The sequence below is a fragment of the Mauremys mutica genome, chromosome 4, assembly GCF_020497125.1.
Source record: "Mauremys mutica isolate MM-2020 ecotype Southern chromosome 4, ASM2049712v1, whole genome shotgun sequence".
Taxonomy (NCBI): Eukaryota; Metazoa; Chordata; order Testudines; family Geoemydidae; genus Mauremys; species Mauremys mutica.
This window is the reverse complement of record NC_059075.1, coordinates 110,605,279-110,632,386: the sequence shown is the minus strand read 5'-3', so window position 1 is coordinate 110,632,386 and position 27,108 is coordinate 110,605,279. Positions and strand designations below refer to the sequence as shown.

Here is a 27,108-nt window from a genome sequence, read left to right as displayed (position 1 = left end):
GCGTACCCTAGTTCGACCCCCGCCCTTAGTGTAGACCTGCCCTAAGAGAATTATTGAAAATGCTAAATGAATATTAAATAGTTGCATAGGAGAGCTGGGAAGTCTACAAATATTGGAATGCTAGAAGCAGAAGGAAGAGAGTTTGGTGTGCTATTTAGGTACAATTAGGAGTAATGGGATGAAAGGATGGAATTGAGAAAAAGAAAATTTCTGACAGCAAAGTCTATTAGGCTGTAGAATAGCCTACCAAGGCAACCAACAAGCTGTATCACTAAAGGGATTTTAATTTGGAATTGACCAAAACACTACAAAGTGTACTGTATGGAATAATCCAGCATTGGGAGCAGTACTGAATGGTCTATGAGCTTTTTTCCATAATGCTATGCTATAATATTAGGAAATTTAAGACATTTCCATAGCCAATCTACTTCCTCCTTACAGCTGACATACCACAAGTCCACTGGAAGGCTCAATCAGAAAAAACAATTTTGTCATTTATCACATTAGTATTTAAGTGTTCGTGTATTTAGGTTTAGAACTGTTGTGTTCTTAGTTACACCTCTGCAACCCTGATCCCTTTTCAAAAAGCAGAATTTTACATAACTTCAGCAGATCCTGTTGTCAGGTAACTAATGTGACATCTGTTACGTATTTCTGCATTTGTTTTGACACACATGCACAATTCCTGCTGGTCAGTTGTTGGCTGCTATAGCCAACAGGGAGTGGTGCTTAAAGTCAGCAGGCTAATTTACTTTTACAACATAACCAGATTCATACTACAGTGTAAGAGTACCAATCCCATAAGGAAGCCAGATCTCCTTGTTGTCTTGCCATCCGATGGCTTGGGAAATAATCTGATAGCAGAAGCTAGCTGTTCCTAGGAGCACCACTATGATGGTACAGATTCTTCAAGGTCAGATTCCAAAAAGCAGCCAACCCTACACTCAGGGAAAGCGATGAATTGCTGGGAAGTCTGTACTAAGTACTTAGCAGAATTAATATAGATCCTGTATATGAAGCATACATAATTACTGTTCTATCTAGGACCTACGTCTCTACAGGACAGGGATTCATTCTTGTGCCAACATCCAACTTCAGCGCTCCTTGCCTTCTGATGTTTTTTCACTTCTGAAATACAATCCCTTGAAAGTCAGCTGCTGTACAGTAGGAATTATGTTACAATACTGCCACTATGTGGACTAACCAACAAGGACATGGAAAACTCTAACCCTGTACTTTTCTGGTAACCAGCAGCAGACAACTCATGCATACTCATGACACAAGTACACAATTTTACCCTGATGCTTGAGGTAAAATTAGTGGACACTAAAGCAAGACACTATGAACAAAAACCAATCCAAGAGCAGGCTTGCCTGAGCACTGTGTTAGCTTAATTCTGCAAGTTAGAAGGTTAGGGCCAAAATCACTGATATGGTTGCAAACTGCTGAAAGTCTGCCAGCCCCAAGAATGGTGGAACGAAAGTCTACTGTTGTACCGATACCTGGGCAGAGTGACCTTAGATCTATTACTTCTGATCAATGGTGGCATTAAATACTGTGACTTGAGTTCCAGGGGTAAAATGAAGATATGGGCCCCACAACTTAGGCACAATTGAGAGGCACTGTGATCTTAAGGTGGAGAAGGGTGTGTCATCTCATGGCCACAGTAACAGCTAAATTCTTATGGCTACTGTACACAGGCAAGGTTAATGAAAAAACAGATTAAGTGGCCCCAGCAAAATGCAGTGGGGAAATGCATAATAAAGGCTACAAGTAGGGGTTCTGAGTGGAAGTCTGACAAAGGGGAGCCAAGCTCAACTGCCTGGAAACTCCAACACCAGAACTGTAAAACACAAACCCACTAATTTGTATACAAGTAGAAACTTTTTATCCAAGCTGTATTTTGGACCACTTCCAAAGAGAAGGAGAACTGCGATCCATTAGATCTGCTCCCTCTAATAGCTTTGCCAAGGTCAGTGAGATCTATTTTAAGCCTCTTAATCAGCATGGCTAGCAAAAATGGATAAGCATTAAAGATATGTAAAGGTGTATTAACAGTCAACTTCATGAATAAAAAAACCTCATAACAATGCAGACAAATAGCTTCTGTTTCTACTATGAGGAGCTTCCACTGCTCTTGAAGTAATGGAATAGTATTTACTGTATCTATGTGGAGAAAGTTGATGCTGGCGTACAATGAAGGCAAATTACACTTACGCTAAGAATTAAACTCCATAAATCACCCAAAAATCTTACAGAAGTGTAGAGAAAGCAGGCCTCATTTTGGAAGCATACCAAATAAAGGATACTCTCCCCGTGTAGTTTAGCAAACAACATTTCCTGTAATGTTTAATCGTGTGTTGTTGGCAATTTAACCCTCTGAGTTCATGTTAGCATATTTAAACTGGTCTGTAGTTGGTGTTAAAGCTACTCAATGAAATAATATAAAGTCAATCTTACTGTTTACACAACCATAAGAAAGTATCAGAGGGGTAGCTATGTTAGTCTGGATCTGTAAAAAGCAACAAAGAGTCCTGTGGCACCTTATACATGTGATGTGTCTGACGAAGTGGGTATTCACCCACGAAAGCTTATGCTCCAATACATCTGTTAGTCTATAAGGTGCCACAGGACTCTTTGTTGCTTACAACCATAAGAAAGTAACTGATAGACAAAACATCAACTGTAGTAAGTTATCCTATCCACCAAAGCACTTGCAACCCCTCCCAGCTTCATATGTTCAAGTTTTTTCCACTAACTTAGATCCGTTAATATGTTAGACAAAACATGTACATGTTCGAGTTAATGTTGTACGGTGCAGTGCTTATCCATTTTTTGTGCACTGGGATTTACTGTTGAACTGAACTAGAGTTTGAAAGGTTATTAATGTGGTATGAAAGTCTCATAACAGTGGATTAAGGCCTGAAAAATAGCAGTGTTGGGTGCAACTGATTTAACTTGCAGTTTCTTTACTTTTCAAGGTTTCCATTCTGAGGAAACAAATGAGCAACTTTAACTGAGTTCACAAAAAATGGGTATATTTTCACTGCAATCAGGAGACAACCCAAGACACTGGGTACAAACACAGGCTGCAGCCTGTGCCATTACAGTTATACTGCTATTTTTAGCAAGCTAGCTTAATCAAAGCTAGCACAGGCGTGTCTACATGTGCTGCAACCACGCCTCTTAATTGCCATGCAGACACTCCTACTGCATGCAAATTATAATGCAAAGAGGATCCTTGAAGGTTACTGGCATTCAATTAGAGGAGCAACAAGATGGTTAGGGCTTGTGTACAAATAAAACACCAACAGTGCAAATATAAAATTCAGATCTATACGGATTAATTACAACAGCTTTTATACAATTTTTTTTAATATGTTGGTTTTATACTGCAGAAGCCACTTTTTCAATCACTGCATCGTAAAGGCTCATACTTACGTCTGCTTTTGATTTCCCAGCTGACTCCACACTTCAACTACGTATCCATCAAAATTTTCTTCCTAAAGTGAATTGGGAACAATTCACTGTAAGTTAGAAAGCTTCAGCTGTCATATTGTTATACTAATACCATAGAGATTAATATATTAACTAATAACCAGTCTCTGCAAACATGTATTGTATTCCCTTCTCCACCCTCCCAATCATATTAATTTGTACATGTAGAGCAAAGAATATGTTCACACACTGCATACAAATAAAGAGAAAGGGCTATTTTAGTCTCACTGCAAGGCAGGTCTTCCATACCTCAAATCATTTTTGTAGCTCTCTTCTGAGTCCCTTCCATTTAGGGTGGTGGAGAGGAAGGGGACGTTGTTTTGAGGTTTATTTTTTGTTGCTTTTTGTTTTTGAAGAGTTTTGACTTCACAACCTGACAGAGTATTCAGTGATGTTTCACTAATGCTACATGAGTAATATCTCCCTACTTCCTCTTTATAGTCCCCTGGTTATACATCCAAGAGTGCATTTGTTCTTCGCCACCACAGACACTGTCAGCTCATGTTCAAACTGGTTATCCACCATAATCCCCAATTTCTTTGCGTCACTGCTTTCCAAAACACACTACCCCCTCTCCTTCAAACATGCTGTTCAGTCTTTGTTTACACAAATATAAAATTAAATAACATGCTCTGAAATACAGCTGAATTCAGCTGAGCCCAGCCTACCATCTGATCCATATCACTTTGTGGAACTGACCATTTACTGCTCTACCAATGTCTGTCATTGGCAGACTTTACCAGCAGCAATTTTCTATTTTCTGCCACATCATTCTTCAAGATATTGAATAGCATTGGGCCAAGAGCAGATACCTGTGGGGCCCTGCTAAGAACTCATTAGATGGGGATTCCCCATTTACAATTATTTTGAGATCAGTCGGCCAGTTTATAATCCATTTACCATTTGCTATGTTGATTCCTAGTGCTAGTTTTAAATAGGATGTTATACAGTACTAATCAAACACCTTACATAAGTAACTAGTATAACAGATCTTTGTCAACACTCTTTAATCTCAAAAAGATCTGTGAGACAAATTTGACAAAATCCATTTTCTATAAAATACATTACTAGCATTAATTATTCTACCTTCCTTTAATTCTATAAAGATAGTATTCTTTAAAAGCTGTCCCGTGATTTTGCCCAGGACTGATATCTTAATAACTGGGTCATCCCACATTAGCTTTTTTCTAGGGCTGTCAAGCAATTAAAAAAATTAATTGCGCTGTTAAACAGATAGAATACCATTTATTCTATGGTAAATATTTTGGATGTTTTCCACATTTTCAAATATATTTATTTAAATTACAACACAGAATACAAAGTGTATGGTGCTCACTTTATATTTATTTTTATTATAAATATTTGCACTATAAAAGAGATAGTATTTTTCAATTCACTTAATACAAGTACTGTAGTGCAATCTCTATCACGAAAGCTGAACTTACAAATGTAGAATTATGTACAAAAAATAACTGCATTCAAAAATAAAAAAACTGTAAAACTTTAGAGCCTACAAGTCCACTCAGTCTTGCTTCTTGTTCAGCCAATCACTCAAACAAATGTGTTTACATTTGCAGGAGATAATGCTGCCTGCTTCTTGTTTATATCATCACCTGAAAGTGAGAACAGGAATTCGCATGGCACTGTTATAGCCGGCATTGCAAGATATTTATGTGCTAGATGCGCTAAAGATACATATGTTCCTTTGTGCTTCAACCATCATTCCAGAGGACATGAGTCCATGCTGATGACAGGTTCTGCTCGATAACTATCTAAAGCAGCGCAGACCAATGCATGTTCATTTTCATCATCTGAGTCACATGCCACCAGTAGAAGGTTGATTTTCTTTTTTGGTGGTTCAGTTCTGTAGTTTCCGGATCAGAGTACTGCTCTTTTAAGATTTCTGAAAGCATGCTCCATATCTCTCAGATTTTGGAAGGCACTTCCAATTCTTAAACCTTGGGTCGAGTGTTGTAGCTATCTTTAGAAATCTCACATTGGTACCTTTTTTGTGTTTTGTCAAATCTGCTGTGAAAGTGTTCTTAAAACAAACAACATGCTAGGTCATCATCGGAGACTGCTATAACATGAAATATATGGCAGAAAACAGGTAAAACACAGAGCAGGAGACGACACAATTCTCCCCCAAGGAGTTCAGTCACAAATTTAATTAACACTTTTTTTTTAACGAGCGTCATCAGCATGGAAGCATGTCTTCTGGAATGGTGGCTAAAGCATGAAGGGGCATACGAATTTTTAGCACATCTAGCATGTAAATACCTTGCAATGCTGGCTACAAAAGTGCCATGAAAACATTTGTTCTCACTTTTAGGTGATATTGTAAAGAAGAAGCAGGCAGCATTATCTCCCGTAAATGTAAACAAACTTCTTTCTCTTAGCGATTGGCTGAACAAGAAGTAGGACTGAGTGGACTTGCAGGCTCTAAAGTTTTACACTGTTTTCCTTTTGAGTGCAGTTATGTAACAAAATAAAACAAAAAACTACATTTGTAAATTACACTTTCACCATAAAGAGATTGCACTACAATACTTGTATGTTGTGAATTGAAAAATCTCTCTTTTGTTTATCATTTTTACAGTGCAAATATTTGTAATAAAAATAAAAAGTGAGCACCATATACTTTGTATTCTATGTTGTAATGAAATCGATATATTTTAAAATGTAGAAAAACATCCAAAATATTTAATAAATTTCAATTGGTATTCTGTTGTTTAACAGTGCAATTAAAACTGCAATTAATCGCAATTAATTTTTAATCGCCATTCATTTGCATTAATCGCATGAGTTAACTGCAATTAAAATCGACAGCCCTACTTTTTTCTAGTCCTCTAGAACTGCTGCAGCATGCTAAGAGATTCACTGAACAGCTTGGAAAGCTCTTCAGCTCTTTTAGAGCTCTTGGGTGCAAGTTGTCCAGTCCCACAGATTTAAGATATTTACGTTTAGCAGTTACTGTTTAACATCCTACCTAATTACTATTTGAATAGAAATGTCATTATCACTATAAGATGTGAAGGTATCATCCAGCTATAAGGGATCGATAACAGGTATCCCACTGATTAACTCATTTGTATTAGCAATGGTTTTACCTTGGCTATTTGCACCATGGTCTTGGAAAGCTCCTCTATCTCATCCTCACTGCCAAAAACACTCTCAAAATCTTGGTAAGTCCAGCCATCAAACAAAATCCGAGGAACTGAGATGAAAGAAACAAGTAATTATGAAAATTACAACTGCTCTGATTACACTAATAAATTCACAGGAAAATCTCCCATATCTAAAAGTTTTGCTTCTCTACTTTTTAACTCCAGTTAGTATAGATAAGCAAATTGCTCATGCAATCTTGTCCTCTGTTTCAAAAGTGGGTCATTGAAGAATGTTGACTCAAAGTAAATACTTCCAATGGAGAACCGAGTTAGTAGCAGGGGCTGTAAAATCACTCTTAAAGGGATGCCAGCTTGAAAATCATGTCTCCTTCTGGAAGTTTTGTACCTATTATTGACACAATGCTTAAGATTACTATACTGGAAAGATAAAGAATTTTACTTCTAAAGTTTGTTACCTTTGTGAGTTTAGCAGCACTGGGTCTAGTCAGTTTCACTGTTTTGATTATTTCTAACACTCATGACAACATTCTTGTATTCCTTCTTTGGGGAAGCTCAGACATGCTCTTCCCCAAGCTCCATAAAACTGTTTACTAGCTCTGCCCCCATGTTACTAGAAGTGAAGTCACAACAAGCAAGCAGGAAAGGGAGCTATTAGGGAGGCTGGCATCCAAGGTGGACCAGAGAAGGGTGTGCCCCCAGTGGAAAACCATTCTAATCAAAGGAACAGAAAGGCTTAGAATTGATTTAGGTTACTAACGAGAATCAGGACATATTTAAAAAGTTACTTCATCAGAAAATTGTATTTTAAAAGACATACACCGCTACCTTGATATAACGCCACCCGATATAACATAAATTTGGATATAACGCAGTAAAGCAGTGCTCCTGGGGGGGGCAGGGCTGCACACTCTAGTGGATCAAAGCAAGTTCAATATAACATGGTTTCACCTATAACGCGGTAAGATTTTTTGGCTCCCAAGGACAGCATTATATCGAGGTAGAGGTGTATTTAAAGAGTTCACATTGAGGATTCTTTTAATTTAAATGAATTTCACCCTTCTGCAATCCACTCTTTACATTTTGACATCTTCATAAAACAAGCATGCCAGTCACTGGCAGGATCATGGAGTAGGCAAGGTGAGCTGTTTAGCAGATGTATCTATATCAATGTTTTCCAATTTTTCTAAAATAGGAAACTGTTATAGAGACCTCAGACTTTCAGGTTAAGAGAAAAATGCAGCAGTCCTCTACATCATCATGCTAGACACTCTAACTGGATCATCAGTTTGATTCTCTAACCAGAGCTTAAGAGTACTGTGGTCACAAGGCCAACCTCTCCCCCAAGAACATGGCAGTCAGCTCTGAAGGAATTCTCATCCAGAAGTAAGATGGCAGGAACACGGAGTCCCAGAGTCTGAACCAAGAAAAAAAAGTTGAGGAGGAGGGGAGAAATCTCAGGACAAAAACCTCAGGGCACCAACAGGTATGGTATCTCAATTACTGAGCTACCAATAATTAATTGACCCAAATAAAGCTAGATGCACTCTTTTATACTTTTATTTTTTTCAGTCTTTTCCCTTAATAGCCTGTGCATGAGGACTATTTTGCTCAGCTAACATCTCCTATCCACATATTCCTGAAATAAAGGCTTCCTTGCCTATGCCAATAACCACAAGCAGAAGACTACAAGAAACTTAAAATGCAGCCTCACCTATTTTGATGTTTTTAGAGTTTTTCTTGACATCCTTTATCCAATCTGTCAAACAATGAAACAGCTATTAAACTAAGAACATATCTAATATAAATATCTATAATGTCTCTTTCAAGATATATCTTCAAGTAAAGTATGTAGTTTCATTGCAACTCTCCTCCTCTCATAAGAGAAAATGTTACTGGCTCACAGGTCATTCTATTGTGAGTACAGCCTTACTGATATCTAGAGAATAAAGCTAGTTGCCCCATTCCATCTGGAAACCAGTGATTCAACATTTTTACCTTACAAAAGTTTCCCTTGCCTTTCACTTGAAATGCAACAGCATGTGGTCTGGCTCATTTGTCACGACAACCAGATTGCAGCATATTGAGGCTTTGATTATTTTTGGAGGCTTCAATCATCCTTTGGGATGAATAGGCTTAAATAAAATGGTATTTTTAGTGGCCTGTCCCATTTTCATAAGGATCATTTTATTGATTCATTATTTGGTCTGAAAATGATCAGAATTAAAGCTTGTTCAGAATCGGTCACCAAAGATGATATTTCAGTTGAGATAACTTTACATTTGCCGACACCTAAGCCATTATCAAATTTAAATTTTAATAGCATAAAGCCTGAAATGTAGCCTGACTGTAGAGGCATGTATCCCAAAATACTTTACAAAGTTAAATGAAGTTATTACAGATTCATTAAAAATGTTTATGTACATAACTATCTCTGCCTGTTCTTTGTGATGGGCCAGGTGAAAGGAGCCACTGAAATCTCCATTCTTCCACTACTCTTTGGGAGATAAATGGGTCTCTCTCTCTATTTTAAAAAAATAGAGAGAGAGAGACTTTCTCTCTTAAAAAAATAGAGAGAGAGAGACTTTTAATTAGAAGAGTACAGTGACAAAGTGGAATCTCATCCTCAGAAAGACCAGAGACAAATCCATATTAGTATACTGGAAAGGCTAATAATTAGTGTCTTTCATTCAGCCTATGGCAATACTGACTATATATTTCATATATACACATCCAAACATCACACAACACAAAAATAAAGAACCTTGGTCAGCATCATGTAGCCCTGTGAACTGGAACATCTCCTTTCCCTTTCTTTTCACCTGTAGCCAGACTGGGGAGATCAACGTAAATTTGTTTCCAAACATTTTAGCAATGTCGTAGCCATGGTTGTTCCACTTGCAAAGAGGAAAAAGAAAAAGAAAAGAAAAAAAGACATTACAACAGGATCTACAACAAACTTTACTACTTGCCAGATGACCATTTTTCGGTATATTCCAAGGAAAAGTGTTGGAAGGATCACTGCAGGTCACCTTGTGGGCTTCTGAAGAAGTGTTTTGGCATGTTTGTAGAGCTTCATTACTTAGTATCAACTATGGAATGCACACTACAAATTTCCAGCAAAGGTAAATGCACAAGCCCATCTTAGCTACAGATTTTACTGAATTTAAGAGACTCCAGTGGGGAATGGGATTAATAGGTTATACATTCCATTTTTTCATGACCAATGGAAGTTAGGAACAGTGAAATTTCACACACCTGCTCTTGTAAGGGATGGAAGAGCCAGACAGTCACAGGATATCCAAGTGGAGTCTGCTAGAAGGCCTAGCCTTCCTGTGATTATGCTTTCCCTCCTTGATAAGTGATAATGCTTCCAACAGAGTCTACTGCATTCAAAACACTTGCTGTAGTGAAGTGTGAACAGAGTCTGCTGAATTTTGCCATATTCTAAAGGAAGTTTCTAGAAAAGCTGCAGGGAGATCTGTACTATTTTGTTTTTAAACAAAACAAGTTCACTCCAGATACCTGAAGCTGTTAAAAATGAAAATTCAGGAAGATAAATATTGTATCTAAATATTTAAAATTCATTTTTCTTATGGCATTTCTACTTTTATAGCACTGCAGACCATGTGGTGAAGACGCTCTATGCCAACAACATTAAAAAATGCCCCCACAAGCAGCATAAGCTGTGTCGCAGAGGAAGCTCTCCCGCCAACACAGCCGCTGTGCACACTAGCACTTACATCAGCATAGCTTATGTTGCTCAGGGGGTAGAATATTCACACCCCGAGTCATGTAAGTTTTGCTGACATAGGCAGTAGTGTAGACATCGTTTTAGACCAAGACTTGTTTAAAAGAAATCATCTCTCAGTTCCCGCCAACATCTTCTCTTCCCCTCTAGCCAACTCCTATGTTAAGGGCTAAAACATGTGCTGCCAGACCATCAATTTTTGCTTTAGCGCTTGCATCCTTACTCCTCTGCAAGACCTTTAAAAAAAAACTGACCACCTTTCTTAATGCGGCACATTTCCTAGAAATTTCTACTGAAGTGATGAGCAGTGTAATAGCTAAAAATGAAAACTAAGTCATCATGTGGCTTTGCAGTTGACACATGGAAATAAGTGGTCCAGTTTGCACCCTTCAAGCCATCATTTCAGTCTGTAGAAGACTCTGAAAACACCTACTACTTCGTGTTCAAAATATTTCTGAAACCCAAAAAGAACAGGTACTTCAAGGGATAGGTTTCAGAAATGCTGAGTCTTAAAGGCTTTAACGTGTTTATATTTTGCCATTTTTAAATACATATTCATGTTTTGTTACAACACTGAAATTTAAGATTTAAAAATCTTGAATTTAACGGGTTCAGATACTTAAAATGCTAGGACTGTAAAATTTGCAAAAATGGACAATGAATTTGGTAGCGCCCTGCTAACAGTAAAAGCAAAATTGGTTTGGGAGCTTGAGTGATCCTTCACTTGGAAGTCAACTTTCACCAAGCTTAACTGGCAAATGGACACAGCTGAATACTTGTCAAAAAACTTCTATCCTTCAAAGGGAGGAAAATAGTACAAACACATAACTGGACTTGAGTCAAAGGGGTAACATTTCCTCATTGTCCTTCAAATCCCTCCTTCAAACCTCTACTTAGCCATGCCTACAAAAAAGTCAACAGTTCAGCAACTGATGAGCTGCAATAAGTAGTGTTGGTATCATTAGCAATTTTTTTTTAACTGGTTACACTTTTACTTATTTGTTTACACAGCCCTTTACTATTATCAAAACGTATATTCATTATTCTAAAAGGGATCTAGGGAGATGTCTTGAATACTAGCGAGCTTGGAAATAAGGGTTAGTTTGGTGTCAGCAGAAAAAGTTTTGCTCTGTATTGAAATTATTCAAGTTGCATTGCGCAGCTATCCATAGTACATATATAGTCCCCATTGCCCTAGTATGTGAGCACATCACAATCTCACACTATCCCTGTGAGACAGGGAACTACTATTATCCCCCTGAGGAACTGGGACACAGAGAGACTATGCAACTTGCATTAAAGTCACACAGAATCCTGTAGCAGAACAGGGAAACACACGCAGGTTCAAGTCCCAGACTAGTACCCAACTAATGAACCATCCTCCTTCTCTTGGGTGGCTATTTGACCAAGCATCAGAAGCAGCTATAATATTATAAGGAAACTGAAGGGATAGGTACAATATTGTACCTCGTGCTTGGCTGAATCTGTTACTGAGGCTGCAAGAATAAAGAAACCTGGCATCTTATTAGTCTTATGTATATTCAGCAAAGACTCTGATTTTTATTTTATTACTTACAGGGGTGATATATCCCAGAACATCTCCCCAGAAGTGTCTCTCCTTCGTTTTCTTGGCACAGTAACTTTTGTGTTCCAACACAATATCTTTTGCCTTTGGATCAGTGACTACCAGACCCCGGTCTTGTACAATTTTGTCTGAATGCAATATCTAAGGGGAAAAACAATTTTTAGAATTACTTTCATTAACAGCATTTGTACAATTAACTACTTTGAGTTAATGTACACTTGAATCACATCATTAAACTTTTAGTGTTCCCTATAAATGATGCAATATAGCTTAGTTAAAAGGAACAGGCTAGAGCTCTGAAATGCTGTCAGTATCAGCAATATTTAAAGTCTTACTTTATACACACTTCCCTGCAAACAGAGAAAAGGAGAAAGCCAATTTACTATAGGAACAGAGTATGCCAGTCTCCACACATGAGCAGTATGACATTCATTCAGAGGTTAAATGATTTTGCAATAAGTTCATAAGGTACTCTAACATGTTTTGCTTTTTGGAAGAAGACCCTGAGACACTTAACTCTTCGCTATTATAGTCAGACAAATTTAGGACACCATTAGCAAGGTTTAAGAGCTGTTCTACAGTGAGAAGTGACTAAAGCAGTATTGTGGGGTTCATATTTGTGTCTTATGATTCGTATACTCAATATCACACAAGATTTTTTTTTCTAACTGCCAGTTTTGCAAACCCAGCATGGACTCTGGGAGTCAAGCTAAGTTTCCTCAGACCAGTAATAAGTACAATCCCATTTCTCCAAGTTCAGTTTTAAACAGTCCCAACTGATTGGCAATGTACTAATTTCCAGTTTTGCGAGGAATCATAAATTAGATCACTTAACTGTGGTAAGTTTTGTAGTGTTCAAAGGACTGAAATATAAATTAGAGATCCACAGCAGATCAGCTGAATAAGGCGATGCATAGTCTCTTTTCAGAGTATAACTGTAGTCTCAAGTATTATATCAAAACATAATTGCAAGACTGAACGTTCCCAGTTTGGTGTGTTGGTTAAACATTTCAAGGAGGCCATTACATTTAAGACATTTTGGATTAAACTTTCATTGTGATTTGGGTATTGAAGGTAGAGATATTGCTTACAGCTTCTACCACTAGCAAAGTATCCACAATCATTAATGTACCATAGGCATCAGGAGCAAGAATAAGAACCAGCTGGAGTTCTAGTAACCAAAAGCAGAGCACTAAGGCCTGACAATTTGTCAGCATTTATTGGCTGATGTTGTTGACAGGAAAGAAAAGTCAAATCAACGTCCCACTATTTTTAGACAGATTTGATTGAGTACAGACATCTAGCAAGAGTGGCTAGTCTTCTAAGGTGGTAGGAGTACAGATATGGTGTCACTTCCTACTGTACCCAGTTTGCTTTGAGGACAGAATAGATTTGGGAGTCAGGGACTGTCTTTTCCGAGCAGTACCTAGCATATCTTGAACACTACTGTGAAACCAACTACATTTTTTTTTCTAAAGAATGCTTTTAATTTTGCACACACCATTTTCAGCATCGCCCACCTATTACGCCCTGTTACTCGGTTTTCCATGATTACCATTCAGCATTGCCCCTCTCTGCTGTGAGTAGGTCCATCCTGCCATACCACCAAGCCCTGCTCACCACCTACAATCACTTTCTTCATTCCTGCTCCACACAGCAAGTGTCTTTGGCAGAAATCCTGGAACCATGCTGAATTCTACCACTACAAATTCATTCTCTCCTCCTTCACTTCTGTCCTCTTCCAAGCTAAAACTATTTTATTTTGCCAATTTAAATTGTATCCTATGTCTTCAACCCCAATCATCTTTGACTCACTCCTTAAATCTTTCCCTCCTCCAGCCTCCACACTTCTCTCCCAGCTCAGGATCTTGAAATTTCTTCCAAGAGAAAATGGAAAAAACACATGACCTTCCCCCTCCCCTCAGCTCACCTTACCTTTCCCCTCCTACAACTCATCTCCCGTCACAGACACATACTTGGTCTGCTCTCTTCCTCTAGCCCCTCCATTTGCCCTGGTGAACCCATCCCATCTCCTGATCTCCCTTGTGCCCACTCTTCTCCTTAAACTCTCACTGTCCTCTGGCTTTTTCCTCTCATAAGACAAGAATGTTTTAGTCTCTCCTACCTTAAAAAAACCAACCTTGACCACTGATTATCCAGCTACCATGCAGTCTCCCTTCTGTCTCAAAGTTCACTGAACACATTCCATCCTAGATCCTCTCCAATGCAGCTTCAGCCCATTGCCCTCCACTTAAACCACTCTCAAATTCTCAGATGACCTCCTTCTAACCAAAGCTCAGAACCAATTCCATCCTCAACCTCCTTCTCCTGTCAGCTATCGTCAACAACATCAACCACATTCCTCCTCTTGAAATCTTACCCTTTGTTGGCTTCTGTGACTCTGTCCTTTCCTGGTTCTTTTTCTCTCTCTTTCTCTAATAGCTCTTTCACCATTTACTTAGAAGAATCCCTGTCATCCTCACCTTCAACTTTCTATGGGGATTCCAGAGGGCTCTGTCCTTGGTCTTTCTGTTTTCCCTCTGCACCTGATCACTGGGAAATGGTGTTTTTCATTCAATGTGCACACCCTTTCCCAGACTCTGCACGAAGACATTCACTAGTAGCAGCAATGCCAAAAGTGAAGCGGCAGAAGCATGTACAAGAATTTATGGCAGGATTGAGGGTGTCTAGTCCTGTTGCTCTGAAGCCTGCCCGAAGCACTGTTTTTAACATTAAAGGCAGCCAGAACCACTCTTGCTTTCAGCAATGAGTTCAGGATACTAAAAGGTTCTTTATCAGAAACTTGAAATTTTTAGCTACACAGTTTCAAAATTTTAAATAATGTTCATTTAAGCAAGACAATTTACACCTTTCATGTTTTGCCATTTAGTGAACTTAACACTGTACAGATAGTTATTCTTACAAGTTCAATATCAGCTAAACAGCTTGTCTTCCTTGGTAATGCTTTTAAAATTGTGACTTTTCAATTAAAAAAAAAACCACATGGTCCAGCTGTAGTTAAGACTATTCAGTGTCAGTACACTTTAGTTATCTTATTGGTTTCTTACTAAACCATTATAAATTAATGCCAGTAGAAAAACTTTTCAACATCTGCCAACATTCCTTGTTAACTCACTTTGGAGTACAAGTTGTCATGAAAAGCTAGTTCTGATACCTTTTCCTCCAGTGTTTTTGAAGCCATTTTCTTTGCGTCTGTCTTTGATAACGTAGCATCAACCAGCTGGTAAATCAAGGCCAAAGAAAGTGTGGTACAAAGAAGTCTCATGGCAGTTTCCACTATGCCAGTCAGCTCTGCTTAAAAGAGACTAGAGTTTTGATTCTCTCTTCTGTGAATACAAGAATACAGCAGTTTAATAGGAGTCAGATTTTCTTGTTTAAGACTTTGCATGAGAAACAGTTGACTTTATTTAGCAAATCATTCTGTCCACTAGACTTTCACATGGTGTTATTCGGAAAGTTTTGGTATAGTAGCACCTTCTATCATAAGGTCAAGCAAATGGGACAGCCTGTTTACACACAGGTCAGCTCCACACGGATTACTGTAACCTCCAATAGCCACACATCATTTAAGTGTTCCCAAGATGCCACAACCGAAAAAGCCTTCCCTTCCCAGTCCAATCACCACTGGCTGCGCTTGTGCCCCATCCCGATCCCCTGCATTAAACTTTTCATCCTGACTTTAAACCCAGCATACCTACTTCCAATGTACAATTCTGAGATTGTTTTGGATTGCCTCCCTACCCTCCTTTTATGGTTCCAGCAAGGTCAGTCTTGAAAGCCTTCTCCCATTCCAGTCATCCCACAGTCTTCCAAGCTGCTCCCATGGACTGAATACCCTCTGAATCAGGAGCCCCTTCCTTTTGTCATTTAAAACCCAAATCAATGCCCAAAACACAAAGACTTTATTTTTTAAAATAAAAGTGATTTAAGAGATCACCCTCCTTCAGGTCAACCTTTAGATTTAGACTATCCAAGGCAGGATCTGTACTTTTTGGATCATGTACAGAATTGATTACATAGCTGGCCCTTAACTATCATTGGCACAAAGAAAATAATCAGCAAGGGCCCATGAATTCAAGCAACAGACATCCTGTCTTCAGCATTAAAGAGAAAGGGAAGTAGATCAGTTTTGGGACCAATCTTATTTAACCTTTTTATCACTGACCTTGACACAAAAAGCGGGAATGTGCTAATAAAGTTTGCGGATGACACAAAGCTGGGAGGTATTGCTAACACAGAGAAGGACCAGGATATCATACAGGAAGATCTGGATGACCTTGTAAACTGGAGTAATAGTAATAGGATGAAATTTAATAGTGAAAAGTGCAAGGTCATGCATTTAGGGATTAATAACAAGAATTTTAGTTATACATTGGGGACACATCAGTTGGAAGTAACAGAGGAGGAGAAGGACCTCGGAGTATTGGTTGATCACAGGATGACTATGAGCCGCCAATGTGATATGGCCGTTAAAAAAGCTAATGCAGTTTTAGGATGCATCAGGTGAGGTATTTCCAGCAAAGATAAGGAGGTTTTAGTACCATTATACAAGGCACTGGTGAGACCTCATCTGGAATACTGTGTGCAGTTCTGGTCTCCCATGTTTAAGAAGGATGAATTCAAACTGGAACAGGTTCAGAGAAGGGCTACTAGGATGATCCGAGGAATGGAAAACCTGTCTTATGAAAGGAGACTCAAAGAGCTTGGCTTGTTTAGCGTAAACAAAAGAAGGTTGAGGGGGGATATGATGGCTCTTTATAAATATATCAGAGGGATTAATATCAGGAAGGGAGAGGAATTATTTAAGCTTAGTACCAATGTGGACACAAGAACAAATGGATATAAACTGGACGCTAGGAAGTTTAGACTTGAAATTAGACGAAGGTTTCTAACCATTAGAGGAGTGAAGTTCTAGAACAGCCTTACAAGGGGAGTAGTGGGGGCAAAAGACATATCTGGCTTTAAGACCAAGCTTGATAAGTTTATAGAGGGGATGGTATGATGGGATTGATTAATTGCCAAAATTAGGCTAAGATCAATTGCCAAATTATCAGCAGGTAAGTATGCCCAGTGGCCTGGGATGGGATGTTGGATGGGATGGGATCTGAGTTACTACAGAGAATTCTTTCCTGGGTGCTGGCTGGTGAGTCTTGCCCACATGCTCAGAGTTTAACTGATTGTCATATTTGGGGTCTGGACGGAATTTTCCTCCAGGGCAGATTGGCTGAGGCCCTGGAGGTTTTTTGCCTTCCTCTGCAGCATGGGGCACGGGTCACTTGCTGGAAGATTCTCTGCAGCTTGAGGTCTTCAAACCACAATTTGAGGACTTCAATAACTCAGACATAGGTAAGGTGTTTGTTATAGAAGTGGATGGATGAAATTGTATGGCCTGCGTTGTGCAGGAGGTCAGACTAGATGATCATAATGGTCCCTTCTGACCTTAAAATCTATGAGTAAGTAATATCAAGATGAGGACATCAAATATGAATATTTTACAGTTTCTCACGTTCTATGTTTCTTTGCAGCTCTGTAAAGTTTAACATAGCTAGCTCTTTCCATAAGGTATGACTTTATTAGTCAGACTATATTAAGGTTTTGTTTATCGCTAGATTGAGTAGAAGGTTTATTTAAAAAACAGAGAGAGAGAGAGAGAGAGAGAGAGAGCATTTACTAAAGACCAAGAGGTCAAAAGATTGCTTATATCCATAGCTCATCTATACAACCTTCTAGTGATGTGCTTATAACCATCTAACCCACGCTACTCATGTCCATAACATGCTTATATCTTTCACAATTTTTTTTCGTTATAAACCATTTATAAAATGAACCTTAATAGTGAGTCTAACCTCTTTAAATTGAATACATGAAATATTCTGCACTTGTTAGCCTGCTGTATTCACTCACTCACATTCATACATGACTGTCACATGAGCAAAATACTTTTGAAAACACTGGCTCAAAACTGATTAGTAATTTTGGATGTCAGTTATATGTCCAACTTGAGACTTCTTACAGGAGGCCTCTTTAGAAAACGTTGATCATTCACCCTCTGAAAGTCAAGTCCCAGAGCAGTCTCAAGCTTGGCGTGCATTTTGGGTTTGTTTTCGTTTTTTAAAGTCCCCACCTATGCCTTTCCTTAAATCATAAAAGCAGCCTATGAACTAGTTCTCCATAGAATCATAGAAGATTAGGGTTGGAAGAGACCTCAGGAGGTCATCTAGTCCAACCCCCTGCTCAAAGCAGGACCAACCCCAACTAAATCATCAACCAGCCATCCCATATTGATGAAAATACTTTGGCTGCTCAGTAAATTTTGATTATGAAAAATAAATAAAATCTGAAATGCATCTATACTAATCAGTTTCACAGCTAGTTCTTAATAGGTCTTTTGGACATAATGATGTAACCAGAGACAAACAAATACAGCTCTTTGCCTTTCACAAGTGGCATTCTGTGGCAGCACAGACAGCCATCCAGTGGCTGTACGGTATCATTTAATTCCAAAAATAAGCTAGGATCCCAGTACTGGTTCTTTCAATGATTATGTAAATGCCAGTTCAGAGACTAAACTATTGCTATTTTGAAGACTACAAGCAACAGATTTACAAGAAAAAAACCTAGAATACCAAAAACACTATGAGAAGCCTTTACAGTCATCAATGTTTATAAAATGGATATCAGGAAATTTTGACTGGAGGAAATGGGAGACACCCCCAAGTGGCTAGTAGTTTCTTGGCAGAGAGTGCTGGACTTTGAAAGACAAAACAGCATCCGACTTCTGTTTTAATCACTATTGTCCATTTAGTTTTTTAGCCATGCTACAAATAGTTATACAAGAGTGCTTCTGATTGGGGAAGCACTTTAACTTTGTAACAGGTTGAGAAAAAAAAAACAACCCTGTTATGTTTACATAGAGAATTTTTTATTTTGTCATGTTTCAGAAACAAAGCAAGTTCACAAAAGTGTCTATGGCCTAGCCTGAGGGTGAAATGCTGCCTCCAGATCCCTACAATGGAATCCACTGCCCCATGTGTTTCTTGTAGCAGTAGATTATGGGGGAAACCTATCCAAATTTCATTCCTGGTGAACTTAGCCTGCAAGTTTCAAGTCAACCAAGGGAGATACAGGTTTGACAAACAAATATGAGTGTGTGCATTTATTCTTAATATCTGAATTGTCACACTCAAGCTTCTTGCAAGTCAATGATGCAACACAGTGGTGGCAAATTATGGGCACTTGGGGATTTAAAAAATAACTAGGTATCTTTTCCAAGCTCAAGATGATGGGTTACCTGAAATAGAACTGAACGGAACTGTCCTATCCACAGACCACATAACATTGAATATCAAGTTATTCTTTACACTCAGAACAAATATAATCAAAGAGAGGTTGGAGGAAAAGTTGTCTTTTACACACGCTGGGCTGGTTTTCCTCTGTGTAATTCCCTCAAGTGGTCACTGAGGAAACCAAGTAGTCAAGGAATGAGGAGTAACATGATGACATTAATTTAATTAAAAACTGGTTAAAGAATGGAAGTATAAATGACCAGTTTTCAACATAAAAAAAAGAGGCTAGGAGCAGGATACAAGGATTCATATTAGGAACAGTGTTTAATTATGGAGAACTAATAGCTGTTCTATAGTCAAGTTAAACTGACTTTCATAAAACTGAGATCCAACAAAAATCAGCTTTTTCATACATTATGCCCCAAAATTCACATTTTAATCACAAGGTAGATTTTGTACAGGTTTGAAAAGTTTTTTGAAATGGCATTTAATAAAATCTCTACTATTCAATTTGAAGACTAACTTTTATTGGCTCACACCTCCAAGACTGCTATGCTTACAGACCTCAAGTTGGTTTTGTTGACCTTGTTGAGAAGTGTGTTTTAGTATTTTAGAATTAGAAGCATATTAGATGTTAATAGCGTGTAGATACCTCTACACAAAAGATAGGCAAAGAAGTTATTAAGAGGCTCAAAAGAAGTACTCAATGAGTAGTGAAATGCTGGGAACAGTCAGAAATATCCTCTTCCCCGGGAGAAAACAGGGTCAATAAACTAACCATCTTGTTTACAAAAGAGAACTATTACAGTAACAAGTAAATTAGGATTGCTTGTCCCCCTCATCTGTCCCTCCGCCCCATCTGAAGAAAGCTGCCCTTTACTTCTACTTCTCTGTTTTAACTTGGCTAAAAAAATGCCCCAATCCTTCAAACACTTGTCCAGTGCAGAGAAGCTCTCCAAGGTGTGAGTGTCAAGAAATGTTTGCATATTTAGCATATGTCTGCACTACAATTGGATGGGAGGGGCAGAGGTGATTTCAGTACATGTAGACATACGCAAGCTAGCTTTAATCTGGCTGGTCCAAGTACCAATAGCAATGAAGCCACAGCAGCACAGAGGACCTGCATACGTACTGGGGCAGCCAGCCCACTTTGAACTGTGGGCTGCCACAATTTCACTACTATTGGTACTTGCACCACCTAGATTAAAGCTAGCTCAGGTATATCTTTATGTGCTGCAATCACGCTGCCAATTGCAGTGAAGACATACCCTCAGAGTGGCATGACATAGGAAGTGGGAAGACAAACAAATACTATTACTTGGAGCTATGGACCCAGGCTACTCCTATAGCTATTTTGTAAGTACAAAGCAAAATTTAAGTTACTAAGAAAAAAATTATAAAGTTAAGTGACCTGCTGCTGACTCCAGACTGTGTTGCTGCAGCTTCTGGATTGAGCCAGAAATAGATTAGCTGTATTAATTATGCTACTGCAATGGTGTTTTGAGATTTTCCTTTGATAAGTGGAATCCTTTCCTTGGGGTAATGATGATGCTGAAAACCTTGCAGCATTAAGCCCCATGATTTTAAGGTCCAATCAGCAATTCAAGATAGGAACAGCTAGTGCATGTGCAATGGTAACATCAAGTCAACCACAAGCCAGCATGCCGGTGCATCGTCAACATTCCCTGTGAAACTTGTACAAGTAGTGGCTGTTCATAATGTAAGCCACACACAAGACTTAATTAAGACCTTAATCCAAAATTACCTTATAAAGTAACTACAGAAGGGAAGAAGGGAGGTTGGAAAGCTAAGGGATTGAGCTAAGATATGTTTGAAAATATGGAAACTTTGTTTTCTTATTAATGTCCAGTCAAGGATCAGATCCATAATAATGAATCCATGCCCCAGAAAGGTCTCAACCTACATGTCGGGCAGGAGACAATGGGTGGATGAAACAGGCAAGCGGAGTGAGGGGGGGTGAGGAAGATGTGGCAAGTCTAGCAAAAAGCATTTGCCTAATCTATGCTAGACAGAAGCCATTTGTATGCCACATGGTAAAAGTGGGTTTAAAGAAGAATGAAGAGAGGATAAGGTGAAAGCTTTATGAATTTTGACAGGAAGCTTCCCTACACCAGACAACCTGGAAGAAAACAAAAGTGCATGAGGGTGAAGCTGACAGTGGTAGAGCAAAGATAGGGATGGAGAACTCAGTAAGCTAGTAGGTCTGATATGGTGGTGCTAAACAGTGAAGGACCTCAGAGGCAAAGGCAAAGTTAAATTTGATGCAGTAGAGGGGAAGCCAGAGGAAGGATGCAGAGGAAGTGGTGATGCTGGAGTCACAAGCCAGGAAAGTGATCTTAGCAGCAGTGTTTTGAATAAACTAAGGAGGCAGTGTGACTGGTACCAAGGCAAGAGCAGATTTCAGTAGTCAAGAAGGTATGAGACGAAGACCTTGAACAAAAGAAAAGATCAAGTCTTAGAAATACTGTGGGCCTAAAGAATCTCAGTGAGGAGCCCCTGAAAAAGCCCATCCTCTGCAGGCCTAGGCTGGCTGGAGTCAACCAACATCCCTACAATATATAAAAAGCTGATGGGGTCTGCAGTTGTCATCCCTGCAAGCCGTAGAGCAGCAATTGTCAAACTGTGGGTCGGGACCCCAAAGTGGGTCATGGCCCCATTTTAATAGGGTCACCAAGGCTGGTGTTAGATTTGCTGGGGCCAAACCCTCGGGCCTTCAGCCCTGGGTGACAGGGCTCAGGTTACAGGCCACCGCCTGGGGATGAAGCCCCTGGGCTCCGGCTTTGGCCTCCCAGCCCAGAGCAGAGGAGCTCGTGTTTTGGCTTTGGTCCCCCTTCCTGGGGTCGTGTAGTAATTTTTGTTGTCAGAAGGAGGTCACGGTTCATTGATGTTTGAGAACCCTTGCCATAGAGGCTGCCAATCAATCTTCCATCCTACTAGCTAAAGATAAACCATTAACTTCTGCGCACTGAGCTAGAAGCACAATTCTTTTCCCAAGCTTGCCCCTCAACAGTACCCTCATTCTCAGATTCTTTACAATAAGACACCAAAACCTCCCTAAAGCCTGCTTTTTGATAGCAAAGGAGGAAGAGCACCATGTTTAAACTCATGGGAGGAGGTCCCTAGGTAAAATGGTGGTGAGGACCATTTTAGTACCTAGATAGTTAATGCAAATCTGTGAAAACTATAGACTAAATACTGACTCCACCAGAAGCTGATAAACACTGATCTGAAGATGTTCGCTACTAGCTTCAATATTTGGAACAATTTCTCAGCAATAGCACTTTAACTGCTGAAGATGGCAAGTTCCAAAGACACAAACAGAAAAACCCTTGCGGAACAGCCGTCAGATGGCAAATGTGTTCTGAAAGTGTTCAGACTTCAGCACTTTGTCACATCCAAGCATATGATATCCACATACCAACTTCATTCAATAAACATTTGCTCTTGAATACGTAGAAGGTATTTTATTGCTAGACAAGAGTTCTGCAAATAGTAGTTCAACTGACAGCCAGTATTGGAACCTTCTTTTTAATATTTTGTTATTTGGCTGCAGCAATTTTTTAAAAGTCAAGTAAGATAGCTCAGTAGTAGTGACGCTCCAAGTGTTGAAAAATTCATTAACTGAGCTATAAATGCTTTTTAAAAAATAAAGCAAAAGCTGAACAGCACGTTTTCCAGCACAGCTGTAGCTTTGTAAAACCAATGTAATCAATGATTTAAGTCAGCGTTTCTCAAGCTGGGGTCCACAAGGGTACTCCAGGGGGTCTACAGGCCCCACTGATCAACTCAACTCCTCCCCCTCTCTCCCAGCACCTCCTCCACGCCAAGGAACAGCTGTTCAGTGGTGTGCAGGAGGCACTGGGAGGGAGTGGGAGGAGCAGGAACAGAGAATACTCCAGGGAGGGGACAGTGGGGAAGAGGTGGAAGGGGGTGGGAAAAGGTGGGGGCACAGCTTTGGGGGAAGAGGTGGAGTGGTGGCAGAGCCTGGGACTAAGCAGGGCCGGGGGCTATGGGGCCCCCAAAAATTTTTAAATATAAATGGGGGTCCTCAGGTTGCTAAAGTTTGAGAACTGCTGATTTAAGTTGTTCTACCTGCCTGAAAAGCCTCTTTCAAATTTGTCTGCAGCAAACTTCTCCCAAAATTCCAGATTGAGAAGGGCACAAAGAGGATTAAAACCCAAAAGTTCTTCAACAAACTCAGCAGTGAGGTTTTCCCTATATTGCATGCCACTGTAGTATTCAAATGAGATCTCACACCCCTTAGGCCTTTCCCTATATTCAAAGTTGCTCCAGTTTAACTAAATCAGTTAAAAACACTTAGTTAAATTGATGCAAAATTAGATGCTAATTTGAGTTCAATTTGGGTTTCAGTAAATCAGTATAAACCAGGTTTAAGTTGAATTAAGAGTGTCCACACAGGGTTTTGCACTGTTTTAACTAATTTGGTTTATTACACTTATTTTGAAGAAGTGCAACTCTGGATATAAATGGGGCCTTTAAGATGTTAGTTCTGTCATAACAAGGTGGTCAATACAATTAACTATTTCCCATGATGCCGACACTCAGTAAGCTTTAATATGTTTATCTTCTAAGAATTTGTGAGTTTGAAACTTGCATCCATCTTTGAGACCCTGTTGAAGAAATAACTGAGATGTCCTGAACAAGGACAAGACAATCAGATGTAATTTACTAGACCAAACACTGAAGGTGTATTGTCAATATAATTCATATTGAAAAAGACAGCAAGAAAATGTAACAGGTTAGAGTAAAAACTGAAATACTCTTTAAAAACCAGTTTACTTATAGGGTACAATTAATGCTCTTTGTTTACTTTCAGCATTTCACTTTGCTTCAGAGAATTGCTCCAATATAGGCAAGATATTTGAAAACAAACAGATAATGGAGTTATACTTATTAAACAAATATGTTGCCCACAAGTGTTTTTTTTAAAGCCAAGTTTCCGTTTAAGTTTAAAGAAACATTTACAACACTTGTGTTAATACTCTTAAATGGGTTTACAAAACACAATGACTAGAAGTGTTTATAAATTTAAATTCAGATGAAAGGTTTGTTTAAAATTCCATATTGGGCCTACTTCCACTTGCTAGTGCCTCCAGTTATCCCCCCCGCCCCCGCAAAAAATGGCACCCTTTTCTGACATCTCCCAAATAAGGAAATGTTGCCCTAAGAACTTCTGTATTGTTTGTTGCTTATGTGTTAGTTGAATAAGTAGTAACCCTATTATCTACTGGTCATCAAATATGAAAATATTTACAAACCTCACCAGAGTGAGGAGACACTGTGGCTACTTGCTACCTAAAGGATGAAAGTGGAGGTTAAGCCTTCTTGGGAGGGATGAATAGTCAGAAAGATCTACTGACCATGAGCAGTGGAGCAGCTTTGGTAGAGAGTATACCTAGGAACCCGGACATGGGACACTAAACAGAAAGAAGTGACAAAGAGTCCTGTGGCACCTTATAGACTAACAGAAGTATTGGAGCATAAGCTTTCGTAGGTGAATACCCACTTTGTCAGACGCACCCACGAAAGCTTATGCTCCAATACTTCTGCTTTTTACAGATCCAGACTAACATGGCTATCCCTCTGATACTAAACGGAAAGACAGGTTTCAGAGTAGCAGCCGTGTTAGTCTGTATCCACAAAAAAAACAGGAGTACTTGTGGCACCTTAAAGACTAACAAATTTATTTTAGCATGAGCTTTCGTGAGCTAAAGCTCACTTCTTCGGATGCATAGAATGGAACACACAGACAGGGGATATTTATACATACAGAGAACATGAAAAGGTGGAAGTATGCATACCAACAGGCAGAGTCTAATCAATTGAGATGAGCTATCGTTAGCAGGAGGAAGTTTTTTTTCCTCCTGCTAAAGATAGCTCATCTCAATTGATTAGACTCTGCCTGTTGGTATGCATACTTCCACCTTTTCATGTTCTCTGTATGTATAAATATCCCCTGTCTGTGTGTTCCATTCTATGCATCCGAAGAAGTGAGCTTTAGCTCACGAAAGCTCATGCTAAAATAAATTTGTTAGTCTTTAAGGTGCCACAAGTACTCCTGTTTTTTTTAAACGGAAAGAGTTCAGACTTATTACAGAGAACTCTTTTCTACGCATCTGGCTGGTAGGTCTGGCCAACACGCTCAGGGTCCAATTGACTGTCATATTTAGGATCAAGAAGGAATCCCCCCTGAGTCAGATTAGCAGATTTTTCCTCCTTCCTCTGCAGCATTTATTATTTTTTGTGGGGGAGGGGAGACAAGCAAGGGGGTCACTTGCTGGTTTAAACTACAGTCAATGGTGAATTCTCTGTAACTTGAAGTCTTTAAAGCAAAATTCCAGGATTTCAGTAACTCAGGCAGAGATTATACGCTTACAACAGAAGCAAGTGGGTGAGGTTCTGGGGCAGGGATCAGCAACCTTTGGCCCGCGGCCCACCAGGGTAAGCACCCTGGCCAGCCAGATCGGTTTGTTTACCTGCCGCGTCCGTAAGTTCAGCCGATCGCGGCTCCCACTGGCTGCGGTTCACCATCGCAGGCCAACGGGGGTGCAGGAAGCAGCACGGGCTGAGGGATGTGCTGGCCCCCCGCTTCCCGCCTCCCTGTTGGCCTGGAATGGCAAACCACGGCCAGTGGGAGCCGCAATCAGCCAAACCTGCAGACACAGCAGGTAAACAAACCAGGCCACTTGCCAAAGGTTGCGGATCCCTGTTCTGGGGTTTGCAATGGGGCAGAATCATGATGGTCCCGCCTGGCCTTAAAGACCAGAACGCCAAAGCAGCAGGGTGACACCCACAGCCAGTTAATTCCCACCACCACCTCTCCGTGGAGAGGCAACCCCAGGGCAGTTGAGGGATATCCCCACAGGTCCATTGTGGGAAGAGGCCACCAGCCAGGGGTTAAGGGGGAGAAGTAGAAACACCAGCCACCCCATCCCCGCATTTCTCCAGCGTGCTTGGGCAGCAGAGGAGACATTCAGAGAAGTTATTAACCGGGAAGGAGGGGGAAACTGAGGGGGGAGGAGCTCCACCTCCCTCAGCCACCGCTACGGGCAGAGGCGCTGACGCAAACGAAGGGGAAGAGCCGGACACCAGCACCGCGCGGGACCGGCCAGCCGCGCGCGCCCGGGCTGGGGAGCAGCCTCCAGAGCCGGAGCTCGGTGCCGCCCGCCTGGCGCTCGCTCTCCCTGCCCCGGCAGCCAGGCTGGCGCAATCGCCGCTCTCAGGCGGACTCCCCGCTCCTGCCGCCCACCCGGCTGTTACCCCGGCCGCTGCTGCCACCGCCGCCTGCTGCTTCCCTCCGCAACCCGACCGGCCAGGACTCGGAAGTGGAAGCGAGCGGGGAGGGCCTACCCCAGGGCTCGCCTTTTAAAGCGGCCGCCCACGCTCCCTGCGCCGGGGACAGGCGCTACCAGCGGTGCTCCGGCCACCGAACAACAAATCAATACATCGATATCGGGGGAACGGGAAAGCAAGGGGGGGGGGAGTGTTTTCAGCTGGTCAATTAAAGGTCCCGCCTCCTGCAACGCTTTTTCCTTTCCCACAAGCGCGGGAGCCCTGCCACTGCTAATGGGGCTTTCTGGCTTTAGCTCCTGCCTGGCAGCGTCCCGACCCTTGCAGCCTGCATGACACGGCCTCGTTCTACACACGCAGCGGGGCTTTCCCAGAGCGGTCAGCCTCCTGCAGGGCCCACCAGGGCCGGCTTTAGGAAGTGTGAAGCCCAATTTTAACAGTTTCGACGGGCAGGGGCCGCTCCAGGCCCCAGCACGCCAAGCACATGCTTGGGGCGGCACGCCGCGGGGG

At 40.5% G+C, this 27,108-nt stretch overlaps 1 protein-coding gene across 1 annotated transcript in view; it reads right to left on the bottom strand.

Moving 5' to 3' along the window:
• The window catches only part of CHID1 (chitinase domain containing 1), a 256,887-nt gene extending 230,234 nt beyond the window's left edge, over positions 1 to 26,653 (bottom strand). The window contains exons 1-7 of the mRNA XM_045016991.1: positions 26,569 to 26,653; positions 15,135 to 15,306; positions 11,951 to 12,100; positions 9,388 to 9,520; positions 8,338 to 8,382; positions 6,609 to 6,715; positions 3,442 to 3,503 (exon numbers count right to left, since the gene is read on the bottom strand). Coding sequence (XP_044872926.1) covers positions 3,442 to 3,503; positions 6,609 to 6,715; positions 8,338 to 8,382; positions 9,388 to 9,520; positions 11,951 to 12,100; positions 15,135 to 15,245 — 608 coding nt within the window. The 5' untranslated portion in view covers positions 15,246 to 15,306; positions 26,569 to 26,653. The remainder of the gene's footprint in view (positions 1 to 3,441; positions 3,504 to 6,608; positions 6,716 to 8,337; positions 8,383 to 9,387; positions 9,521 to 11,950; positions 12,101 to 15,134; positions 15,307 to 26,568) is intronic.
• Between the last annotated feature and the right edge of the window lie 455 nt (positions 26,654 to 27,108).